Here is a 27249-nt window from a genome sequence, read left to right as displayed (position 1 = left end):
GAGGGGGAGGAAGTTGGGTGCTCAACAAAGAGGCCGGTAAGAAAACAGGCTCGGGAACAGGGCCAGTGATGAGCGCCCAGTTAATGGGAAGCCCGGTGGGTAAAGGAGACCTGCTGGGTCTTGCTTGGATATTATCATCCACCTTCTCTTTCTCCATTGGCTGGTCATGCACAGAAAGGCACAGACAGATCCTAGAGATAAAAAAAAACAGAAGCTTATTTTATTGCGTTTCTCTCTTTAAAAAAACAACAACAACAAAAAAAACGCATGCGGACAAAACCATGTCCCCAACAGCTGTTTACATCTCTGTTATCAGCTATATTCTATCTGATCTGCCTGGTGAGGAGATATGTAATGTGGATTCAGTGACGTTGCCTTATCCACTGATTACTTTGCAGTGCACTGGATAATCCTTTAGAATGAGAATAAGCAACTGCTGCCTGCAATTGAGCCCCTGCACAAATAAACAATATTGTAATATGTGTTGTCAAGCAAAGTAAGCAATATACAATGAAACAGAACTTTCACTGTAAATCACTCAACTATTCAATTATTCAGCCTTGAGAATTTTTTTAAATGTTCAAATTCCAAGGCATAGACCACCGTAGATTATACAAAACACGTTGCTTAATATTCTACACATTTAACACAGACTCATTGAATAGGCATAGCCTACACTCACGCCAGATTTAGTTACATAAATAGCCTAGATAAACATATACAGTTAAAGGTGTAGCCAACCTGAAATGTTGTGAAGACTGTGTCCTTTAGAGCACAATTCCAGCGTTGCCCATCACGAGAAAGTTATCAATTCTGGTGCATCTGCACAAATGTTAATTACCGTTCACTCTACAGCATGCGCAAACCGTGCACAGTCCAGCGCGCATCCTCAGGTCGGTCGCCAAGCGGGAAGATGGAGCAACTTTCCCCTCCGGTTGTAAAGGGAAACAAAATAACATCTCTCAATGTTTCTCCGGACCCCCGTGTTGTGCTTCATCTCACCGTCTACACAGCGACCGTTCCAGCAGTGTCAGACGAGCCAGTGGCCTCTCAATCACGATTGGTCCGGTAATCCCTTCAGAAATCAGTGGGATTAGACAAAAAAAAAAAATGGAAATACAAAAATGCCTGCTTTAATTTCGTCCTAAACCCGTTGCCGAGTGATGGTCTCTGTTGCGTAAGTAGGTTACAGACTCCTTGCTCACAGATAAGACAATTAAAAATATTTACGATGTAGGCCAGAAGATAGGATAGATTTTGCATCGTAAAATCAACAGTCAGATGATTCTTGTATCCCAGCTGCCTGTCTTTCTGTGTGTGTCTCTCTCCCTGTTAACATAGACGAGTGCACAGTAGGCTACACACACAAACACACAACTACACATAAGCCTAGACGCACACAAATAAGTGAGGTCGTACACGGTCAACCTAATTGGGACAATGTTCTGCTCGCCATTTGTCTCAAACCCCAGATGTGACCACTCTAGCATCTGCTGCTCAGTTTTTGTGTTGTGGCTGTGCATGAAGTCTATCCTAAACGTCAGCAGAGGGCGCCATTAGCACATACACACGCGCGCCAGCCAACACGCACACACACATACACACGCACTTACACATTTTGCCCAGCTAGCTGTAACCGGCTAGCGAGTCTGTTGTCGAGTTGACACCCTCCCCAAACCTCGGCAGCAGCTAAGCTGCACAGTCGACATGGCAAGAAAATATCGCAACAATTTCCTAAAGAAAGATGAAAATCTTCCAAGTCTTTTGGAATGAGTGAGTAGTATCGACAGTGATGATTTCTCTGTACTGATGGACACTTAACAATTTAAGTTGCATGTTTTATAATAGCCACATTAGTGACGCATAGCTATGGTTAGTTGTTGCTAACACGACAGGTAGCAAGCTAACAAGCTAAGTGCTGCTACAGGGAGGAGTATGGGCTGTTAGCCGCCTGTGCTCAGTCCGAGCAGAAGAGTACGTGTGTTGTGTCTCTAAATGCGACCAAATCACAACTCTATTATGATTCTGAACACACATAGATTAATGTGCCTGGTAAAAAAAATAAACACATTTTCCGGGCAGTTGGGTTGCTGTGTACTTTCGGATGCTCGCGTTACATAATGTCGTCAAATGGCTCCACTTTCCAGTGTCACTGTGCTTCTTCTCAAGCTACCGTTTCCTTTACCATTACACATAATGAATCTTAAATATTTTACAGTAAAACATTCTCAATAACGTCTATATGCGTATGTATGATTGTAGCATGGCCACAAAACGTTATTTGTTTATTATTGGGTGATTGTTTTTGTTTTTTAATTTAATAGGACGACGTTTGCTCGCTAGCAAACTAGCCACCCATAGCTTAGCTAGCTAAAAGTAAGCTAGCTTTGCCTACATTTAGCCATCTAACGCATCGTCTTGTGTCAGATTAAACATTAACGGGTGTACAATCGAACACCATGATGGTTACAGTAAGGAAATCAATCTATATTGGACCATGAAGAAGATTGATGTTTGTAATGTATTGTTACCCAACTGTATTGGCAAACGTTAGCCTCATAACAAGTGATATAGCGCAGAGGTATTTGGTTGTTAGCCTGAGCTTCTTCAGGACCCTTTGTCCGTAGTCACAGTGCTATCCAGCTCTTCTAAGTAGGCCACTCAGCAGTTGTTTTGATGCTTCTCCGTCGCTTGTTTCTTTGATATCTTACATATATTATCTATGACACGTCCTTAATTATTTCTTGTTTTGTTTTGTATTACGACTGAACAACGAATAGGTCTACCGGCGAATAGTCACAGACGTTGGGTTATAGATATTCAGTGTTGTCAGTGGTCCCACAACAAACCGGTCCCACGAAAAACCACCTATTTAACTTCCCAACTGCCTTTTAAATGCATTGCTCAACTACAGATGCACTCAAACACTGTCCTGCCATGTTTTGTTAAAATACATAGATAGTGTTAGAATTTAAGCCTTATAATGCCAGATTTTGATTAAGATGCGTACATTTTTCAATTGTTTGAATGTTTGCAAAATCTCAATTCCCCTTTGTTCTTCTCTCTTTTTTTGCAGTATTCATCACGCGATGTGATCCAAAATCCACAATGTGTGAGAACATTTAAGAACGATTGAGTTCGGAAGAAAAATTCTTGATTCCAGTGGAATCTTCCATATATATAAATAATTATTATTATTATTAGATTTTTTTTTCTCTGTGTTAAAGCTTACATATATTTACACACACTCGTCCCCATCAACATATAACCATGCCAGTGCAAGCACCACAATGGACAGAATTCCTGCTGTGCCCCATCTGCACGCAGACCTTTGAGGAGACTGTTCGCCGGCCCATCAGCTTGGGCTGTGGACATACTGTCTGCAAGATGTGCCTGAACAAGTTGCACCGTAAGGCCTGTCCCTTTGACCAGACGGCCATCAGCACAGACATCGAGCAGCTACCTGTCAACACAGCTCTGTTGCAGCTAGTGGGAGGCCAGGTAAGACTTGTGTCTGTGTGTGTTTGAACATTTGCTTGGCAGTTGATGACAGAAATCCCATGGTCATAGCATTTAAGCAGAGCTCTTTGATGCTAGCTAGCTTGTGTATCATAACAGCTTGTGGTTGTCTTTGGTGTTTGACTAGTGGGACGTTTTAAGATGCCAATCATTACTATTATGGACTTTATAAGAGCATTATGTACACAATATGACATGATGCTCATTGCTTGGAGATTCCCTTTATGAGTCAAAGTCTTAGCCTGGCACCGCCCGCCTACATACTTCCGCTCAATTTTCATTTCCCTACAGTAGTCAGTCTGGGTGTGTGGTATATTAGTGGGTTCTATCCAGCCAGATTTCTGCCAGTCCAATCAGCGAACAGAAGGAGTGGCTCAGAAGCCGGCGCATGACAAACGTCACAACCAAACGTAATGCGATTGTTTGGCAGATCCAGAGTGGCACTGGGCAGATCCAATAGTTTTAAACTTCAACAGACACCCATCTTCAAGTGAGGGAACGTTTGTCAATTGATCGATTCCAGACCTTCTGTACAAATTAAATGAAGTACGATGGTCTGGTAGGACCAGGCTATCAAAGTCTAGTCATTGAGCAATTACTTTAATTCTGTTGGTTTACGAGTGCTGGTGCATTCAATAAAGCTGTACTTCTCGAAGGTGGTGTTTGACCAACAGGGTGAGACACAGTTAATGGTGTTCTGGCTCTGTCGAAGCCAAGTTTCCAGGTATACACTGTATAATAATGGATAACGTCAGTGTATTGCGAATATGAGCCTCTCGTCTGTCTGATATATAGTAATGACTAAGATGGGTTGCCTTTTCCCTAAGGGCCTTATCGTACTGATGCTCATTCAGGTTAGTGGGGCACTCTGTCCAAACAAAGAAATTAGCCCTAATTGAAAGGGAATTTGTAATGATAGCTCTGTGCCATTGTTGTTTATGAAAATAACCAAATTTATCAAATGAAATAGAGCTGCAGGTCGGTATCATAGAGAAGCATTTTTTTTATTTTTTTTTGCTTTATTCCTGGATGCACTATGGTCACTTAAATCAGCCCCTTGCAACGTTTGAAAAGTGTACCTGCTACAAAGTGTGAGACAGCACAGTTTACTCTCAATCAATCATCATAAATTAATTTTTACTTGTCAGTTAAATATTTAAATTAAAGCTAAATGTCTGTTGTTTTTTTATCAGTGGTTATGTGTTTGTACATGCTTGCAGCCTAAACAAGCATACTTAAAATAAAATAAAGTACACTTGCATATACAAGGTATTTTGATATTAATTTGTACACTAAATTGTGTTGAGCTGTTTTAACATATAAATTAGACAACAAGGTAAAATGATGACCAAACACTACAAAATACACACACTGTCAGATAACACATAATTGTTGAGATATATGTGAGTTGTCCTAATTCTTTCCCTCTCCATGTTGTGCTGCAGGTTCCTAAGGCTCAGCCAGTTGCCTTGATTACAAGTCCAGAAGACTCGGAGCATTATGAAGAGGCCAGGCAGTGTGTGGAGGAGCTGGCCCTCTACCTCAAACCTCTCAGCAACACCAGAGGTACTTAACTTAGCACACACAAACACACACATACTCGATACCTTTCATATCTTTATTATGATGCATTGACACTTTCGCTGCTCTTAAATTAAACTCTGGGAGTTTCTTTTGTAACATGGGAAGTCCAGTACACAATATTCTTGGCAATCACATGGTTTAATATGTGAGAATATTGCTCCTGGGTTACTGGTAATGGACAGGTCCGTGTTCCCTTTTCAAAAGTGGAGCATGGGTTATGTTTTCTCACGGTCATGCAAGGAACAAAAAAAGGGGTAAAAAAACGAAATAAAATAAAATTGAGCTGTTCAAACACCAGTAGGTCATTAAATGGATTCTTCTTAAACACAACCCTTCCCGAAGGCATCATGAATTAAACCATGTGGATATTTAAGACAATTTTAATCAAATGAAAGGATAATAATTTAATTTAATTTAATAGCGTTTTAATTGGGATTAGGGAATAGGTTTTATTAGGCCTGAAGAGACTCTGTGGTTAATGCTTAAGTCAGCTGGTTTGATTTGTACCATATTTTGGTTGTGACATCCTGTCATAGTTGTTTTTATGAAATGAAATCCTTATTTATTTATTTGTTTCAGGACAATTGTTCTTAGCCATACCTTTACTTGTCTCTTAAAGGTGGCCAGAGTGGGACGTTCCCTTATAGTTGGGGGTAGTGTGTTCCATAATGCACTACCTTTTAATATATAGTGCATTATGGCTGAAGGCAGTTTTTCTAAAAGGAACATCACAGTCCCTGTTTACAACAGCTCTGGTGATCCGAGTCTGTCTGTCTAAACAGACATTTTTTTTTGCATTTAAGAAAAGAAACGATCTACTGAGCCATGTTTGTATGTGAGTAAGAGCTGTTGAGAGCACATGTGTAGCCTCCTCAGGATTTTTTGCTTCAGTAAAAATGACAGTGTCGTCGGCGTAAAGCTGGACATCAACATAAACAGTATTCAGGTAAATCATTAATATATAATGCATATAACATGGGCCTCAGTATGGACCCATGGGGAACTCCCATACAAGCAGAATTGGCCCCATCCACCACAGTGCATTGTTGTCTCTTGGACAGGTATGAGTGAAACCACTTAACAGTTAAAAAAATAAAACTAAAATGGGACAATTTAGATTGCAGCACATTGTGATTGACGGTGTCCAAAGCTCTTTTTAAATCTAAGAATACAGCACCAACACATCCATTTCTATCTAGCTGACATTTGATTTTTTCCATCAATATGGCCAATGCGGTCTCGGTTGAGTGGTGTGGCCGAAACCCAAACTGCATGGGATGTAAAGGTGTTTGGCTATTGCCAAGGAATTCAATGATTTGATTAGTAACCCATTTTTCAATTATTTTGGAAGCTTTAGGTAGAATGCTGATTGGTCTATAGTTATTCATGTCGGATTTGTCCCCAGCTGTAAATACAGGGGTGACTGAGGCCAATTTCCACGCCTTATGCTGGGCTTATACTACACAACTTTTCACGCGATTTGACAGTCGCAGACAATCTTCCAATGTCGGACTGAAGTCACAGAAGTCGTGCTGGAGTTGTGGCGCGCGCACATAATCTCAGTCGTTTGGTGTAAGGTGGTCATCCAACCCGATTTCAGCCAGTCTTCTTCCCGTCTTCAGGTTCCGACATTATCAAACATGTTTGATATTATCGTTAGTCTTAAGGGGTTGGCTCAAGCGAAATGACGTAAACACTGTCACACTCTCGCATGCACGAAGCAAGACACAGGAGGAGCGGCATTAGTCGCGACCTGTGTCCGCCTGTGCAGGGACTTATTTCGGACACTTTTTCCTTGAAGCCTCGGCGGGAGAACCAGGCTGACAGCCGCGCAACCTTAACACTTTACCGTCAAATACAGGGTTAGGAGTTAAAGTTATTGTGGGACGAGCTCAGCAAATAAAGATGGTCAAATAACTAAAGGAAGTAAGGAAGTCCCCCGCTCGGAATATTGAATTAACCTTTTTTTTATTAAATAATCACTATCGCGTTTGCGGAAATAATATTAATCTCAAAAGGAATCTAGTTGTAGTCTTGCAATATGAGACCCCCTGTCTTTTCAAAATCTCACTCTGTGACTGAAAACTAATGACTAGTTGTCTTCAGGTGTGAGTTGATTGTCTTTAGATGTAAGAGGGTTTCAGTCTTCAGTCTTTTCAAAGTCTTTTAAAAGTCCTCTAGTGTAAGCCCAGCATTAGGGACATTTGAACTTTTTATAGATAAATTAACCAATTGCACGATTGGGGGTGCTAAAGCCTCCTTATGCGATTTAAAAAAGCTAGCATCAAGCCCATAAATATCATTGGCTTTAGAGTTGTTCAAAGCCATACGGATATCAATAACTTCTGGTTCTGTGATTTCTTGGATGTGAAATTTGGGATGAGCATTGTCAGGTAGAGTAGGAACTTGCTGAGCAGAACCCTCGAAAGAAGTAAGTTGTTTAACCAAATTCTCTATTGATTTAATGAAGCAGGAATTAAGCTCTTCTGCCAGAACAACAGGGTCTCACCAGCTGATGGTTCATTTTCAATTCCAAGCCTTAGGTTTCCTGCTTGGGTTGTTTCCCTGTCAATTTATTTATGTTTTGCCATATTTTTTACTGTTACCTCTAGCGTTTTCAATAATTTGGATAAAATGTTTTGCTTTCGCCTTGCGTAATTCGGACGTCACTTTATTTCTGGCTCCTGTGATGTTAAGTCTGTCCATATTAAGTCCTGATTTAATAGATTTTCTAAGTAACTGATCCCTATGCTTCATTAGCTTTAAACAGGCAGAGTTGAGCCAGGGGAGAGAGTTGGACTTCTTTTCAGATAGCGGTAAACACAGATACAGCACGCACTGCAGACTGTCACAGGTGCGTGCCCAGGACACTCAGGGTGGGAGGGGAGAGTGAGTGAGTTGCCAATGCATGCAAGTCTTTGAGGCAGAGAGCCACAGGAAAGAGCGGGAGAAGCGAACACCAGCGAGTTTGGCGGCGGCAAAAGGAAACATGTTACGTGCCAGTTTGTATTCGATGGTCGCGATAGGGTCATTTTATACATTCCGTGGAGAACATCTCGCGATACTTCGCATACTCGATATATCGCCCAGCCCTATTTAACACCCCTCTGTCTCATGTGGAAAACTGCTGGAATTTAATGCAAAACAGCTCCTAAGTGTTGCCTTATTGATCACCCACAATAAACAGAAAACCAAATAAAATTTAAAAGCTTAGTGTTACATTCTTCAAATCCAGGTTCAATTTCTAAATTGAAATAGTTAGTTAATAGTGACTATATTTTTTCTATAGAAAAATGTGTACATAAGGCCCAAACTCTGCTTAAAGAGATAAAAAAAAATTTCAGGTATTCTGTGTTGCTGTTGATTTGATATTAAGGTTAGACTACTATTTTGTCCATCTATACAAACAAGTTCAATAGCAGACTGCAAATTACAGCCTTCAAAACTACCACAGCAAACATACCATTAGCAGCTTTCTAAAACTGAAAACTCCATTTATTTCAGGACTGTTGAATTACACTACATTGATTTTAGCTTGGTGTACTGTTCCCTCGTTTTAACCACCAGTCGCCCTTGTCTAATCTCTCCCCAGGTGTGGGTCTGAGCAGCACAGCCCAGAGCATGCTGAGTCGACCCATGCAGAGGAAACTGGTCACTCTGGTCCACTGCCAGTTGGTGGAGGAGGAGGGCCGCGTGCGAGCCATGAGAGCTGCCCGCTCGCTGGGTGAGCGAACTGTCACCGAACTCATCCTGCAGCACCAGAATCCACAGCAGCTCTCCTCCAATCTGTGGGCCGCTGTTCGTGCGCGAGGATGTCAGTTTCTAGGCCCGGGTAGGTTGTTCTCCATTGCTTGCTAACAATTTTTGGGTGGGGAGAAGCATTCCTTCTACAGCCCGGAAAAAATTAAGAGACCAGTCTGAATTTTTCTTAAATATTCATCTCTACATTACTTATTGAAAATGCTCTAAATGTCAATATTTTTGTGAATTTGGTAGAAATGTTGTCAATAGTTTATTTTTTTAAATCAAAATGTTCATTTTACTCAAACTTATGCCTCTAAGAGTAAAACAAGAGACACTGAAAATTTGGACTGGTCTATAAATGTTTTCCGGATTTGTATATTCTGTAAATGTTGGCTTCTGACAATCGACTTGGTACTCATGTTTTTTTTATGTTTGTGTTATGTTTGTGTATTTCCTCACTCCAGCCATGCAGGAGGAAGCTCTGAAGCTGGTCCTTCTTGCTCTAGAGGATGGCTCTGCTCTGTCAAGGAAAGTGTTGGTCCTCTTTGTAGTCCAACGGCTTGAGCCACGCTTCCCTCAGGCCTCTAAGACTAGCATAGGCCATGTGGTGCAGCTCCTCTACAGGGCATCCTGCTTCAAGGTATGTCACTCCCTAAGAGACAGCAGAAGACAATATCATGATTTGTCTTGTGACAAATGGTGTATGGCACATGGGTGCTCCTTTAGACAAGAGTGCCTATTTGCAGACCCATGGGGGAGCGAAGCTCCACCGGAAATACGCTACCTCCTTCTTCGTTTTGTTTTACTGGCGGCCAAGTGTCCAGGGGCCTATTTCAGGTAGCTGGTTTACTTCGGCAACATCATAAATAGTATAAGAAACAACATACGCCGTGGGTCTAACCTGCTGGATAGGTGATCACTTTACGCTGCAGCCCCGACTGAAGAAAGAGTGTCACTGCCACAACGCGACCCTGTACAGTTTAAAGCAAAATCACTCCATAGAAATCTCCATTGGGATGTTTTTATCATTTCCTGATGATTTTACGTTTGATCGATCATTTATCTGATCATTAGCATAGTTCTCAGCCCTCGTGCCGTTCATATGCGGCCACCTTACACATTGTGAACATGCTCTACATTCAGATTAATAAACCTATTGTATTGTAGGCTATGTATCTCATTATTTATTTATTAACAGGACTTTTGTACCACTGAGCAGGCTATTTATGTCAGGTTGAAATGTAATTCTGCGGCTGCACGCGATCGTTACTGTTCACTTGCGTGATCACAAAGTCACAGACGAGCCTCGTTAAATAGCCTAATATGAATATAGAAATTATATAATAATTAAAACTGTGATCACTGGAGGACAATGGGTCTGGTAATAAATCAATCAGGATCTACAATGGAAACTGTCACTCCCCATTTTTTAAAATTAGTTGTTTATTTTAATGTGGTGGCACTTTTTGTTGTTTATTTATAAGAGTTTATATTTGTATGTGATTGACCTACTTGTGATAATTGTGAATTAAAGAGACGGATTTCAGAAGATGTACACAAAGCTTTGTTGCTTCATTCATCTTCTACCTCAACATCTACTTTGTACCACCATCCTGGCCACTTGGGACCCTTAACAAACTGACTTATGTTGAATAATAACAAGACACAGTTGATCGCCGCCAGTAAAACAAAACGAAGAATACATTTTGTATTACGGGTGGAGCTCCGCTCCCCCATGGGTCTGCAAATAGGTGCCTCTCCCTTTAGAACAGGGCCCTTTGCCTCAACATTTGAGCCACCATGCTGAGACCATTGTATTTTATTTTGTATTATGTTTTTTATTGATATCCAGAACTGTAAAGTGTAAAAAGAACTCCAGCTTACTCTTTCCTTCTTCCTCTGTGGATACCAAGGTGACCAAACGTGATGAGGATTCCTCCCTGATGCAACTGAAAGAGGAGTTCCGTACTTACGAGGCCCTGCGGCGAGAGCATGACTCTCAGATAGTTCAGATTGCCATGGAGGGTGGGCTCCGCATCGCACCTGACCAGTGGTCTTCTCTGTTATATGGAGATCAATCTCACAAGTCCCACATGCAGTCAATCATAGATAAGGTGTGTGAGAATAAATAGATGTTTTTCTTTCATGTGCTTGTTTCCACATCATGTTAACATATTGCCGTATTTCATAAAGGGGTTGCCTCCTAAGCCATGTTCTCATGTTTTTTCTTCTTCCGACATAGCTGCAGACCCCGGCATCTTTTGCCCAAAGTGTCCAGGAGCTGACGATTGCGCTGCAGAGGACCGGAGACCCAGCCAACCTCAACAGGCTGCGGCCCCACCTGGAACTACTGGCCAACATTGATCCCAGTCCTGGTAAGAAACTACTTCAGCAATCTCCATTTTGTAGTCATGTAAAGAGTTCGTCAGGACCTTTTTGAAGTTGCATCACAATTTAACTGACCCTCAAAAATACCTTCCAATACATTAGCCATCAATTGTTAAGATATTAATCAATTAAAATATGAAATGGTAAATGGACTTGACTTATATAGCGCTTTCTAGCCGATTTTCTCAGCCCCAAAGCGCTTTACATATCTTACCACATTCACCCATTCATACACACACTCATACACCGATGGTAGAAGCTGCCATGCAAGGCGCTCTCTGAACCATCGGGAGCAATTTGGGGTTCAGTGTCTTGCTCAGGGACACTTCGACATGTGGCGGGGAGACGGGGGATCGAACCTCCGACCCTGCACTCCAGAGGCGATCTCCCTACCGACTTCGCCACTGCCGCCCCAGATAAACATCTGTTTTTCTAATATCTCCATTTGTTTCCACAGATGCCCCCCCTCCCACATGGGAGCAGCTCGAGAAAGGGTTGGTAGCAGTAAAAACAGTGGTGCACGGCCTGGTAGACTTCATCCAGAACCACAGCAAGAAAGGAGCCGACCCTCAACAGGTCAGTCCATCCCATGGAAAGAGCTGTGCCCCATTCCTTGTGTGCTTAATTGATTGATTGATTCAGAGTACACCCAAGGGACTTAAGTCTAAACACGCAATCATTAAACCAACACATGAGGGAATATCTTTTGGAGTTCTGTGGACTTGATTAAAAAAATGCCAGATTATTTATTATCACCACTATTGCGTGTCCAGTGTCAATAATACTTTGTGTGCCTCTTAAGCCTCCTCAGCACAGCAAGTACAAGACATACATGTGTCGTGACATGAAGCAGAAGGGAGGCTGTCCTCGTGGCGCCAGCTGCACTTTTGCTCACTCTCAGGAAGAACTAGAGAAGTGAGTCTGACATATCAACATGTAGCATTGAACTCTCTTCTCTTTTTTTCTCTCTTTTTTACATTGCAGTTAAGGATTCTCTACTCTACTTATTTAACAATCCGTTTCATTTTAAACAGGTATCGTAAGATGAATAAGCGCTTGGCAGCTCGTCTCCCGGGAGGGCTCATGCCAGATGATGGCCTTCCTCTTGATGTAGCAGTGACACGGAAGCCTTCGCCCCTCACCAATGGCAGCGGTGTGAACTCATTGCCCCAGCTCATAGCCCGTGGCACAGACTCAGTCCCATATGAGCTGTTGCGTAAACCCCTTAAGATGGACGGGGGGATTCCCAGTGCCCCGGGATCACCACCTGATATGTGAGTATAGCACAATATATACAATACATTTATTTCTGCCAAAGAAAAGGTAACAATGTGCTACAAAGTCTCTGGATTTTATTCTTCCTTAGATTCTGTATCTATTGTCTGTGTTGTTGAATCCATAGAAAAATATGATGGGTTTAGGGGGGAAACACTTTCCACAGAATGATGAACACTCTGTAAGTAACATTGAAATACTTAACCTATTTGTAAAGCTGTCAGGCTAACAGAAAAAACACCAGGTATAGCTTTTCTAGTTGAAGTGAGGCGGGCAAACCGGTTTGCATACCGTTTCTATGAATTTAAATACTTGTTTGTGGTCAACCATCAGCCTCTTATGTTTTCTTTATTTTTTTTTAGGATGGACCCCAAACCTGGTATGCCTCTGCCACCTCATGCCATGGGCCACCCAAGGATGCAAGGGGACCATCTCTCCGGAGTAAAGCACATGCCTGTGGTACACCGAGGTTCTCCAGTGTACTCCCAGCAACAGCACCCTGACATGTGCTATGATAGTCGCCCGCCACCTTCTGCTTCTCAGTATGAGCACCAACAATACCCCACAGGTAAACTCCAAGTTAATTAAATAATGCATAGCGGGGCTGCACAATATATCGAGAATGTATCATTATTGCGAATGTGGATATTGAGGGGAACGTATCGCAACGACTGCTTTAACCCATTGATGACTATGGCAATCTAGGATGCATGTCCTTAATGCCTGAGGGTTTTCTGAAAAAATAGTACGAATTGTCAAGTCTACCAAAACCTTAATATCTAAGCCTGTGTAGCACATAGAAACATGAAATAAAATACATTTAAAAGTTAAGGTTCACAGGTTTTATTTAAACATGCTCCCTTAGCGCTTACAAACCAACAAATATTTCTAAAAATCGTCAAAATTAGATGAATTAGAAAATTATTAAATATTGTTAATAAATAGATGCAATGTGTTGTGTGATTTTCGTCAGTAGTCTATAGTAGACCTTGATTCTGCGCACCAAACGCCACTAACTGTTCCGTCGCCGACATAGCCGGCGTATTTTTTTTATTTTTTTATTTTTTATTATTTTGATTGACGTGATTTTCGGCAAACCACACAACTTTTGGGTGGTCACGTGGTCTTAAAAAAATCAACAAAACCCACCTCATGTGTATTTGAACCAATGGCGGTGCATTTTATGCTGGGAATGCCATGAAAATTAGATAAAGTAATAATGCTGCGCGATGCAGCATCAGGCAGGAGAGCCAATGTGGCATCGCGCAGCAGCCGTCATCAATGGGTTAACTCCAATCAATGATAGCCTATTCCATGTGCCATTCATTGACGCTGTGCATGTGAATATATTTGACCAATCAGATGAAGCCTTACGGCTCTAGGTGCCCACACCCCATGCAGACACTAGCAGCCAAGTTGGTAAAGTTCAAAGATGTGAAAATAAAGCGCTTTGATTTCGTGTTAGCCAGCTGGGATTTACATGTAGACCAGCAAGTGTGTAGCCGATCACCACAGACAATTGTCGTTTTTCCATAGACATGTTGGTGATTCTTGAGAAGCCGGACAAAAGGCCGTCTTCCAATATTAACTGCTGTTATGTATAAAAGTAAACATTTAAAATTGTAGATTTTATTAGGGATTAAGAATAGAATGTCTGGGGCACAATTATCCCCTTGAATATAATTTCATCATTATTATGTGAAATATATGACACTTTTTAGCTTCTCACTGCACTGACCTTGTTTGCCCTTTATAGCGCTGTGGACACAGGCCCTTATACGTCCATGGTTTATTGTTAAAGTATAGTTTAACACTGCGAGCAAAATGCTATCTTCGCTAGCACGTCAATGGCGTTCCTATTCATATACTAGCGTTGAGCAGAGTTTATTCACATGACGTTAGAGGATCACGGGTCACTGAATGATGATGCTGATTCGTCAGTCTGCTTGTAGGCGGGGCTGACACACTTTGGCCCCACTCCAAAGAATGTCCATGTTGAGAGCGGCTCGGCATAGTAAAAGTGCCAGTGAAAAAAAAAAAAAAAAAAAACGCTAAATGATGCCAACGTCGTTAAGTCCACCATCTCAACAACTGGGTCAGGCTACACTGCTATGCTTTGTTACGCCTGGCCTAGGCATAATAATAATATGCATATGCTCCTTCCTCCATGTTGGCATGAAACTGAAAGTCCACAATAGGGGAGAACGGGGTAATTTGTCACATGGGTTGGATGTCACATTCGTTATATCTCGCCACCAGAGCGCGCTAGCTCTGAAATGTTGATATAAAAAAGGTCCAGAATTGGGATCAGAGGTCACATACATAGACTTCCTTGGAGGAAGACAGCTGCATTTCAGATGAGAGGATGTTTTGTGTTTTTCATGTCAAATTCAAAATATTTTGCTTCTCAGTATTTTTCTTCTAGGCTTTTACACAATGGGTTTATAACAAAACACTTGTTACACTCAGAAAGTGTGAAGGGTAAACTATAGTTTAGATTGTGGTTAGCAAGCTAATTAGTTGTCAGATGGTTGTTGGCCTTGATGCTAGCAAGAAATTCAAGTTGGGGTTGGTCGTCAAATTTTTTGGGGGGTTGGTTGTCACATGTTATCTCAAGGCTGCAGCCAGAAAAGGAACCCAATAACGAAATAAATTGTCAAGCTGTATCCTCACTGACACCCCAGAGAAGGAAAGAATAGAGCAGGAAAAGGCAGCTAGCAAGCAAAAGAAAAAAGGGCAACAAAATCAAAACAACCCAGTGCATCCCAAACTAGACCAGCTGCCAAGGCTACAGAACGTTATGTAGGCCTATTTGTCAACTTGACAATGCAATTAAACATTCAAATTTGGTTCTGCCTCCTTGCCTTCTTTTTAAGATTTTTCCCATTAAGATAACATTGTGACAAACAACCCCATAGTGTGTGACAACACACCCCCTTGATGGGGTTGGTTGTCACAATGTGTCAGAGTGTCTTTGATGGTAAATTACTTCTTCATTACAATAAGTTGGAAAAAAAGAGAGACACACATTTCTAGCCAACACCTTAAGCTTCAATTTAATGTAGGAATGGCTATTGACAGATGTTTTGGTGATGAGCAATTCTCACTAGAGTAAAAAGTGTGCCTACTTACCCCGTTCTCCCCTACTGTATGTTTAAGTATTTGTTATATTATCGCAAGTGATTTTGTAATCATGACATTCAACAACCATTATTGCAAATCGCATGTTTTCCATATATCGTGCAGCCCTAATGCATAGTCTGCTCCTGTGTGTGAGACTCATGAATATTTTAAGTTATAACTAGAAATCGTTCAGAAAAGTTTTACTAAATACGTCACTAATAGTCTATTTATTTCTCAGGTTACCCCTACCAACAGCATCAGTATGTTCCTCGTGATTACATGCGTAACCCTCCTCCGCCGAGTGAGTCTGGACCCCCATACCAGGACCCTTACCCTGGCTATGGCCCTCCGGAGCGCGCCTACCACTCTGGTCCTCCCTTCTCCCACCCTTACCCGCCACATCATGATCGAGGTCGCCATGGGAACTACGCTGGCCCTCCACCTCCCCCACAGCCTTACCCATCACAGAGGGATGGCATGGTTAGAATGAGTCCAGCGCCTCTGGATGTCCCCCCGCCATCATCAGGACAAGGGAACTCGCTTTACCACCAGGAGCCTAATGCCCGGGACAGATACCCTCCAGATGGCTACTACCCACCAGGTGGCCAGCCTCCACCCATGAGGGCTTATGCTAGGGTGAGTCTGCGTTCATCTATCTAGCCGCTTGCCTTTGTATTGCCATCATAGTTACATAACACTCAAAAATATGCTATCCGTTCTGTAGCAACATTTATGTGTTTGTGTGTGTGTGTGTGTGTCTTAGGGGCCATCATATGGTGGTTCACAGCCCAGCCTGGACTACCTGCACCGACGTCGACAGGAGCTATTATCCCAGCTAGAGGAAAGGAAGGTTATCTCCCCTCCACCATTCGCTGCCTCCCCCACTCTTTCTCATACCTACCCCAGCGACTACCCTCCAGAGGTTAGCACTGTGTGTCAATCTCAAAAATCGTACAGAGACGGTCAACTGTTATATTTGATACATTTTAATTCCAATATTCAAGAACTTCAATTGCCGCTGTGGTGTAATGGGTAAAAGGAGGTCTTGGTTGAAGAAGTTCCAGTGACAGCACTTTCTCTCTGTGTGTTCTGTGTCTGCAGTATGGCGAGGAGAGTTCCAAAAACATGATGAAATGCAGGGAGCCTGACTATGCAGGGCAATACTCTCCCTGGTCTTGTGAAACCATTGGCTCCTACATTGGCACGAAGGACCCCAAACCCAAAGACGTTATGGGCCCCGGTTCCATGGAGATGATGGTAAGTGTGATTATAGTATTTTTAACATTTGGGATGGGGAAATTATGTATCGTCTTGAACGATGCACGATTATTGAAAAAGGAATTTGACAATGTAACCAGCTTAAAGGTTCAGTAAGCGAAATGGTACTTTTAGCTAACTTCCTGTCAGTAACTGCAGTTAGCAGTCCCCTCCCTCGTCCGTACGTCACCACATTAATGCACTGCGGTCTTCAAGCAGTGAGTCATCTAGCATCATCTCAGATTCGTAAGTGCGATAAAACATGATTTAAAAACCATCAAAACAGACATTGGGAAGGATTTTTACCTGCTCCGCCATAGTAGGCGCATACAAATTCACCCCTCACTGCATCTGCAGTGAGACATACTGGTTTGTAGCGTTCTCTCTTCTGATTGGATATAAGGTTGTGGGATATTCTAAAAATGTATTTGCTGATTACATGCAGATCGGGTGACTGAGAGACCTGTGTTATGAAGCGTGCACACTATATAAGTGATCACTGTATGAATATAGAGCGATTTTAACACGTATATTAACATAAATATATCACTCACTTCACCTTTTAATTTTGATGTGTGAAATCTGTTTTAATATTTAAACTTGTTTGTTTGACCAAGTGTAATCAAACAGTCCTGAGAAGTAAATGTTTAGTTCTGTCAAACAATTATTTAGTTTGTGCCAAAAGCAACATTTGTTTAACCACAGCAGTGAGAAGTGAGGAGAGGAACATATCCTAACCTATCCTCAATCTCTCTCCCCTCGTCTGTCAGAATGTGGAGGCTAAGAGTCTGAGGGAACAATCGCTGGAGGCTCCTCGGAGGGGTACAGAAGTCAAGGATGACGACCCCATTATCCCGTTTGGCCCCCAGCCCACTGTATCACGCTTCGGTGCCATCTCCCGCACCTCAAAGACGGGCTACCAGACCACTGGCCCAGTGCAGCCAATGGCCTCCAATCCCCAGAACCAAAACTCTAAACATATGGCCATGCCAGGTATGAGACCACAAGCAGAAAAACCTATAAATTAATTATATAAATATATATCATAAAGGATAAACACTCGAATCGAAATTGGTAACCCTGTAAGATGTCTAAACATTGGCTGCTTCAAAGGTATATGTCTTGCTGAATTCCATGTTTTGTTTTTCGGTCAAAAGTATAGAATATTTTTTTTTTTAAATGGTTTTATTCATAAAAAAAATTCCTGATTTTACTATTTAAGTTTGTACAATTGATAAGATCAGGCGAAGAAGGATTCTTCTTATTGGGATGGGCAATAAATAATCTGTAATGACTTCTTTAAACTGTTGAGATATTAATCTTTTCTCTCTTTGCACGTCAACATGCATCAAAAATTGTCACAGCCTCAGATTTCACTGCTTGGCACAAAAACATACTAACCATGTGATTTTTGTTTACTGACAATGCTCTACTAATTTTGTCCACACTGACAATTCATACTTTTTAAACGTACATTTTGGCAAAATGCTCATTTCCCATGATTGTGGGTTTTAATCTTAACCGTTTGTAATTGAAATAAATTCTGACAACCATTTCACCATCTCCCCTACCGCAGAATACACATATGGAAGCCACGGAGGATGGGGTGGAGCTTCATATCCCTCCCACCAGACTGCCTCCTCCTCTCAGGGACACTTTAGTGAGCGGTAAGGCATGCAAGAAAAAAAATCACCCTTGAATATTCCTATAATGATCTGACCATGCTTTTAGGAATAAATGAAAGTGTCTGTCCCAAGATGATTGTAAAATGGCACAATTTCTCACTGTATTTCACCCTCACAGCCTACCAATTGCAGCCCCAGACAGAGAACAGTTAAAGATTGAGCTGCAGCAGGTCAACCAGCAGATCAACCAACAGACCCAAATGCGCAGCATAGAGGTGTGTATGTTTTCTAACAAAGAAGAATACCTTCAAAGGGCTGGAAAGTACTGAATTTAAATGAGAAAAAAATAAAATTTCAAAGATTTTGAGATATTAAAACAAAGTACTTTTAAATTCCAGAAGAGTGGACTTAAATCTTCATCTATTTTAGTCCTAATTTTAAAAAAATAAAAAATTAAGGATAAACTGTTACTAGAGATGCTTACTTAGTCAAATCTCAACACTGAAATAGCTTTTCTCAGAAAACACAGATTTAAAATGGTAGTCTTTATTTGCTCTTATTATTGCTAGAAGAATGTCCAAAGTGCACACTCATCCGCTTCACTTCCTGCCTGACTATTGCAGGCTGCCAGTAACACTTTACTATTGCAGAGGGAGGCAGGTCAGCCCGGGCAGGCCGGCCAGGCAGCAGCAGCCCAGCAACAGCAGCAGCAACACGCCAAGTGGCCAGCAGGGGGAGCAAGTACAACCACCATCTCCAGTGAACAGCTAAGCCTGGAGCTCCACCAGGTGGAGAGAGAGATCGGCAAGAGGACCCGTGAGATGGCTTTGGTGAGGAGGGGGTGGGCTGTTGAGCAACAATAACAAAGTCTTAAGAACATCACACTGGGTCGCCAACAACATTTGATAATTATTCATGTCTTATGTCCCCCATCCCTGGACAATATACAGTATCTCACAAAAGTGAGTACACCCCTCACATTTCTTCAAATATTTCATTATATCTTTTCTTGGGACAAAACTGAAGAAATTACACTTTGATACAATGTAAAGTAGTCAGTGTACAGCTTGTATAACAGTGTAAATTTATTGTCCCCTCAAAATAACTCTACACACAGCTATTAAGTTAAAAACAGAAGCTTTCCAGCAACTTGGCATGTTTTCTTTCTATCTCCTAATCAGGAAAACCAAGTGTCTCATGATGTTCAGCAGTACAAAATGAAACCTGCAGAGAATGGTCAACAAGAGCACAAGACTCAGCTGGAAGAAATCTCCCTGGCTCTTGGGTGAGTATACACACAAACACACTTGAACATAAATATAGCCTTGTTTCCACTGAGTGGTGCGGCCCGAATTCAGTGGTTTCTATTTGAGTGTTCATGGTCAAAAGTTGGGTAGGGTCCCAAAATAAGCAAGCTCAACCGCTCCTATTTTTGGGACCCTTCCGTTGGGGTACCGAGCTGAACCGCTCCAGTGGAAACAGGGCATTTGTGTAAATGTAAGTGCATGTGTTTCATTATTAGCCCGACCTCTTTTGAGTTTTTCTCATTGTGTTTTCGCTTGTGTTTGTCTCCATCCTTGATTTAGCGAGGTGTCAAACGGCAGCAGTCTGCAAGAAAGTGCAGTGGGCGGGTCCATGCTGACACTGACCAATAAGACGTCTGCGATGAGCCTGTGCTCTGATCCAGGTGCCACTGGTTCAGAGATGCAGAAGAATGGCATCGTCCATTCCTGCTCTTAGGCAGTACATACTTTACACACACACACACACACACACACACACACACACACACACACACACACACACACACACACTCTCAAGATGCTCAATTTAAAAGCATGCACAGGCACACATACACCCATTCTATTTAGAAGATGAGCAGTATCTGCCGTGATATGAATTTTCTTTCTTTTTGTTCTGTGAATGAGCTTTTTTAATGACTTTCCTTGCCTGGAAACCAGGGCATATGATAACATTTCTTGTGTGTGTTAACTTTTTTCTTTTCTTTTATTTGGATTACAGATTAACAAGGCTCACACTAGGTATATCAGGAAGAGAAAATGGTGGTGATGTTGACAAGCATATTGTAATTTAGGTAATAAAGGATAGGCATCTTAAATGCTTAATAAACACAAAAACATAGTTAAGTATGTGATTCGTCCTTCCCAGATAGGATTTGTTTGGTTTAGTTGTAGCAGCATACATGTAGATGAACTGATAGACACAGAGGAGCACATGAACAAGCACTATCGCATCACATGCACTCTCAAGAGCAATCTGACTAAACAGAAGTGTTGTCGCTTGGTACTCGCCCCCAGAATCGTAAAAAGTGTGGTTGCCCAGATGTAGATGGTCTGAGGAGGGAAAACAGTAGGCCTATACAATTTTCAACAGTATTCAGCTGAAAACGGAGACGCAAGGTATTTTAGAAATCTCTTTTGCACCACATGCACGTCGTCACCTGCCACGAGAAGTATGATTTTATTAGTGCATTTTATGAACACGTCATATGTCTGTTTCATACTTGAAAGCATTATATTATATATTTAATTGAAGCATTCTGTTTTAAAGATTGCAACAAGTCTTTTTGATAACGAGCTTTCCACATGTTTTCTATAAGGGAATCTACTATGTGCTTCTCTTGGTTGTGGTGTGACCTGATGTGGTTTGGTTGCAATGCCTTTCACCTGTGCTCTGCAGGGCAATATTCAGGCCTAGGAGATCATGTTGTGATATCTTTTACAGCACGATTTAAAAAAATATATCATTTTGACGGGCGTTAAATGCCCATTATCTATCGGGCAGAGAAGAGAGAGCATCTTTCTGCCTCTGGAGTGGGGTGACAGAGCGTAAACTTCATAACGTCAGGGTCAAATAAGGATTTCCCTCCTCAGAGCTCCTCCTCTGGCCACACAAAAAGCCTCCCCATTGGGATTATCTTGTCATTTGTTCTCCTAACTTCTATGAAGTTGCCTTCCCTTGTGTTTTTTTTGTTTAACATTTTATTTTTCATGCTTTGCGTTGTTACGATTTGGGGGGTGAGGCCCTAGTGAAGGCTTTATAAAGTTTGGCTGAACATGTGTCCTCTCTGTCAGTTAATCCCAAGCAAAAGCCAGATTTATCATTTGTACCCATGGATTTGGAACGGTAACTGTTGTTGCGTTTTCAGCTTCACAGTACTTCAAAAATCATGTTTACAGCTGAGGATATTAGTGTTGGTTACTGAGGGGTAAACAAAACAAGCTTTCATTTTTTAAAATAGATTAGAGTATATCCGAGCATCACCATTGGTGCAAATCAATATTCTGTTCGCTGTCAGATTTTTAATTTCATGGCTCGATGTCATCATCACCACCATTGCTGCAATTATTGCTCTTTCTCCATCATGTAAACTGTTTACTGCTGATGCTCCACTGAGCTCTTTGCCTTTTGTAAACAATTAGCGTGATTGGTTTAATTTTTACAGCTCTGTTGAGAGCGAGTGGGTCCTTGTGTTTGAACGGTTGACCGATAGAGGAGACGCCCTGGGACGAGTCGTTTAAGTTAGACGTTGAGCCTTCGTTTTCGGTCAGACAAGAGGTACAGAGAAACACTTTGACAAATCCCTGATAACTGATGAGTCAAAGAAAGCAACACACAAAGGTTTTTGTGTTCAGCACCATCACATGGGTTGTTTCTCTTCCAACTTGTCTGCTCCATGATAGTGGATGTTTGGGTTTTTTCTTTTTCAAATTTTCACACCACACTTCAAGCCTCTGGCTGCTCCTCGCTACATTCATTGTTTAGGTACACAGCTCACTTATACATATGAGTATGTATACATACATTAATATACTAAAGCACTATTAATGTGCCACCTCTTATTTTACTCGCTCAGCATTTATATTAAATGATCTCTACTTAGAATCAGCAAAATATTTTTTTTGTTTTTGTCGTTTGATTTGGTTTCTGTCCACTGGTTGCCAACACAGACTTTATCCTTTCCCAGACGAAGGACTTCTGTGCGCATTGACGTGTGTTCACTTAATCTTTTGTGTTCAAACAAAGATGTTCTTTATAGACTATGCTTCCGAAGAAGACAAAATTCTGTAACTTTGGAAAACTTCTGGAGACGTTTTGTGTGTGTGCTAGATTGTATTGTAGAAAATTTAGCCCTATGTTTTTTTTTTTTCCTCAAAGTGTGCTGTACTGGGTGATAGTGTTGAGGTTTTAGAAAAGTCTTGGGGTTTTTTCCCCACCCCTGCCCCCATGACGATATTCAGGAAGTCTCGGATGAAAGGTTGGCCTTAAATCCTCTTGCAATGCTCCTTTACCTTCTCTGCTTTAAGAGCATAAGGTGATCAGAAAAATAGTAATTAACACAGAATTGGCATGACTTAGAGTTATACAGATGGACTCTTGTAGATTTCCCCCCATTTCGAAAATTTCATTTCAACCTGCAATAATGCAAAATCTCTCAAGATTTGAAGCATATTTTCTTTTTTATATAAGGAACTGTTGACCTAGCTGGGTTTATAGTTTTTCTTCTCTTGTTTTTTGTTTGTTTCTGCAATAGTTGAGTGAATTTACTTACCTGCAAGTCTTACAGTCTTTAATGCGTCATCTGACCTGATGTGTAGTCAACAGCTATGAGAGTATCCGAGTGAGATTCATACAAAGAGTTTAGTTCTTCTTTGACAACTCTTTACAAGAAAATTGGCCAACCTGCTTGATTCTGCTGTAATAATTCCACAAATTGGCAACAATTTAATGGTGTTAATTCAATATGTTGTTTCTCTTCTCTCGAGTGCAAATCAACCAAAACTATCACAATGCTGATTCTACCTGATAGGTCCCTGCGGTTCTGAATGAGCCTAAAACGCCTTTAGCTGACCTATGGGGTCGTTTACTATATAGTAAAATAGCAAAGCTGTTCATTTCAATCTCCTGTGTGTTTTTGTTTCTGAGTGGAACTGCTGCCTCGACCCCTCATTTACATAACCAGTTAATCCCTCCACTACCACCCTTGACCACTGAACTCTGTTACTGCTGTTTGAGGCTCACATTTTATTCCCTGACTTTCTGGGAAAATTTGCAAATGGCTATTTTATATGATTACTCCCTTGTAAAATATCTCTTAAATTAAGGTACAGGTTTGATTTCAGCAAGAAAAAAGAAGTTTTTATATGTATATTATACTCCATTAAGGAATGTCTAGAATTATCTTCCTCCAATGTGGATGTAGCCATTATTACGCCATTTTATGACTTTGTAAGAGAATTCACTGTGTGAAAATTGGTTTGCATTTTTGTATAATACAATCTGCTTTTTTTTTCGTTTGATACGAGAGGGAGGTCAAACTGGAAGTTTGAAGAGAGAAAAAAAATAAAAATAAACCTGTGAAATTGAGAAAACAAAGTGTAACTTATGAACAACAGTGATTCTAAGCTGAGGGGGAAAGATTAAATGATATTGCTAACTCAGAATGTTTGTCATTGTTTTTTTTAAGCTTAACCTCAGCTACTTTCTGCAGTGACGTCACAAAGGAAGTCGCTGCTTTTCTATCTGGTATTAGGTGACTTGAATGATCAATCTTTTTTTGTCCTTTGCTTTTACCCACATAAGCATGGACAGAGAAAAAAAAACATCACACAAATGCTACATTATATAAAGTTGGTGGAAAACGAATACAATCAGCCAATGTTTTTTTTCTGCAAGTCGATCTTGGCATAGACAAAGTTAAAACTCTCCATTGCTTTTCAAAGAGGGGTGAACATGCGTAAGAGAAATGCAAATAACAGCAGTAATTGGCAGGTTGTCTTGATGACTCCTAAATCTGCTGATCGGGTTCTAGTCTACATTACAGATATAGGTTTTTTTGATAGGACCCGTTTACCTGGCTGACTGGTTTCCTCTCGTGCTTAGCTAGTCTAACGGCTGCTGGCTGTAGCTACATATTTACCATATTATACTGTCTTTGTAATGTAACTTTATTTAAACGGGGACAATGTACAAATGAAACATTAACCTTGTTTAGAGCAAGGAGAGATGCATTGTACCAGGTTTTTAGCAAACTGCTATTTTCCATCTGTAGTCCCTGGACATTTGAAAGAGGGAACCCACATATGAGTCTTGGGTTCAAACTGCAAAAACAACACAGTGGCACCACATATAATTATAATACATTATGATTAAGATTTGGTGAAGATGTATCATACACATTGCATTTCTCCACGTTTGTTGGATCCCAGGACACGTGTCTCCCATCATGCAACCCGTTTATGGCCTCTATGTCTTCCTCCGCCAGCTGGAATCCAAAGACCTAAACGTTAAGAGGAGGAAGATGTGATGTTAAAAACAACAATGAAAAAAACATACCACAACAATATTGTTCATAAAAAGCCCAAGTGGGAGAAGGTAATTGCTCATTCCAATTTCACAACTGTCTTAATGTTTTGTCAAATTCTGCTAAGGGCTCCTTTTTGGTCGTGCTGTATATTTTCCGGCCTTTACTCAGAAAAACGGCGTTTGTAGTGGGTTGATGAAAGAAGACGCAGTTTGAGGCAGATGAGGAGGTCTTCAGGAACAATTCTTTTATTTTAACAACAAAACTCATCCTGCAGTCAAAACGAAGCCAATAAAAAGTTAAGTATTTTAGCCAAATCAAATGGAGGTACATGCACAAAACAAAAAGCTATGAAGAGTTCCTGTATACTAAAAGACCTGTCTCTTCCTGAATTGTGGTGGCTTTTAATCTGCAAATCTAAGTTAGCTGATTGGTCCTTAGGTCAGTAAGCTCCACCTCGCCTAACTCCTGATTGGTGGACCCTAACTAACTCTGACCTACAGTTTCAGAGGACATCTGGGGTAATCATCACCTGAAGGTGATATGCCATATTGGGCCAGGAAGTCTGATTCAGTAACTTTAGGACAATCCCTTTAGCCAATACATTAGCTATTAGACCTTCACCCTTTCCCCGAGACATGTAAACCCAAGCCAGACTGTCCTAAATTGCCCCCACCAAGGACCTTCTCGGAGCCCTCTATTGTGTACAATTTGAATGATCTACAGATCAGCCTGCTGGCTTCCTCAACTTAAGGAATTCACGTTCCTATCCTGCACACACATATACCCACGAGAGCTGCTCCTCTCCTGATTATCAGTAATCTTAGAATGTGTCATAACGAAATACACTACAGTTGACTTTGGTATTGTAATGGCTCCATTCTAATAAGAAATACGAGGATAAATTAAATAGCACTGTGTGGCGAAATAAAATGTGACCTGCAAGGGTTTTTCAATCGGGATACTGAAATGTCTCACTTGGGCTGTGCCTGTATTTTGTACAAATATATTTAATTTCACTAATAACTGACATAATCACCATATAGCGGAAGACACTGGACTAAACTGATACTGTTTTTGTTTGTCCGAGTACAATACCCAACCTGTGTCATTGATATTACCTGAACACTCCAGCGGATGCAGATCTGAACAGGTGTGCGTCCATACTTCTGGGCTAGTTGTACGATAGTAGGGTCGCTCACGGTTTTACCCTTGGCCAGAGGGCAGTAACCCTGAAACGCAATGCCCTCTTGACGGCAGTACTCAATCAGCTTATTGGGCTGCTGGTACGGATGGTACTCCACCTGATTGGTCATGAATTTGCCATTGGTATTTTTTAATAACAATGTTTATACAATTCTGGTTGACTTTCTCTTCTCTCATAACCAAGTTGCTCTCTCTTAAGCCAAGGGCTTTCTTTTTCTACTTTCTGCCATTGCTTTGTGCAACACTTACTTGATTAACTGACATGTGGCACCACAGTAGTCAAGCTTTAACTGCTCCAGGTGGTGAATCATAAAGTTGCTAACCCCGATAATGAGACACAACCCTGTAGGAACAGAGAGAGGTAGACGTTACTAAATAAAAATGCCATGAGATATTTTCAACAGAAAAACAGTTCCAACTCATCTAATACCAAACTTATCTATATGTTATTGTGCTGTATTTCAATCACCCTCTTCATGAAGGTCTTCCAGAGCTCTCCAGGACTCGGCTCTCAGTTCTCTGGGGGTCGCCAGGTGGAATCGAGCCGGGCCAGTGCAACATGTAGATGTCTGAAATAGACAAAGATTTAAAAGGGGACGAGAAAAGTTGGGGCAGGAGTGTTTAGAATAAACCAACAATAAACAGAGAAAATGGTAATAACGGGGATATGGAAACATTTGTCAAATGGTCCTTTTTTCCACTCCTTACCAAGATAGTCCACCCCCATCTGAGAGCAGGATTTCTGAAAGGCCTTCTGTGCAGTTTCGTATCCATAGTCCTCTGGCGAGAGTTTACTGACCCACAGGTCAGCTCGGGGTACCGCACTATCCCTGATAACTTTGGACAGCTGGACTTCAAAGCCATTATACTTTGACGTGTAGATGAGGCGTATGCCACAGTGCTGGAGTGCATACAGAACAGCATCTTAAGAGAACCCTCCAACTTGGGATGTACCTTGGAGAGAGGAAACAGAAAATGTTTTGGCCATGTCATGCTTTGCACTTTTGCACAATCGTTTCAAGGGAACATGAACATCTGGCTGGTTACATTCCTGATAACAGACTTGAAGGCTACTATACTAATAAAGTTTTTAAAATATCTGAAAAAAAGATTAAAACGGTACTTACCAATTCCAAGTATTGGCATTTGCAGCCCATTTAAATCTTTCACCGTGGGGCCAGTCCAGCCTCGTACAGAAGACAT

The 27249-nt window shown here is 41.3% G+C and overlaps 1 protein-coding gene and 1 pseudogene across 2 annotated transcripts; one reads left to right on the top strand and one right to left on the bottom strand.

Moving 5' to 3' along the window:
- Window positions 1–1662: 1662 nt before the first annotated feature.
- rc3h1b (ring finger and CCCH-type domains 1b) lies at window positions 1663–23980 on the top strand. Its single transcript, XM_080034241.1, has 20 exons — window positions 1663–1773; window positions 3077–3501; window positions 4965–5085; window positions 8696–8935; window positions 9312–9487; window positions 10761–10961; window positions 11090–11222; window positions 11693–11811; window positions 12038–12150; window positions 12270–12509; window positions 12873–13078; window positions 15872–16269; window positions 16397–16555; window positions 16735–16890; window positions 17661–17883; window positions 18467–18557; window positions 18694–18790; window positions 19166–19345; window positions 19697–19800; window positions 20102–23980. The coding sequence occupies exons 2-20, from the start codon at window positions 3271–3273 to the stop codon at window positions 20253–20255; spliced, it is 3342 nt and encodes a 1113-aa protein (XP_079890367.1). The 5' UTR covers window positions 1663–1773; window positions 3077–3270; the 3' UTR covers window positions 20256–23980.
- On the bottom strand, window positions 21899–27249 carry LOC307255402 (putative oxidoreductase YtbE; annotated as a pseudogene). Its single transcript has 8 exons — window positions 27174–27249; window positions 26755–27000; window positions 26516–26615; window positions 26296–26389; window positions 25962–26144; window positions 25693–25722; window positions 24713–24816; window positions 21899–22127 (listed from the first exon to the last, which is right to left on the bottom strand). The product of its transcript is annotated as a putative oxidoreductase YtbE (transcript).

Source organism: Ammodytes marinus (assembly GCF_949987685.1).
Source record: "Ammodytes marinus genome assembly, chromosome: 9".
NCBI classification, from domain to species: domain Eukaryota; kingdom Metazoa; phylum Chordata; class Actinopteri; order Uranoscopiformes; family Ammodytidae; genus Ammodytes; species Ammodytes marinus.
Note: the sequence above shows the minus strand (reverse complement) of the source record. Positions and strands in the feature narration are given on the sequence as shown.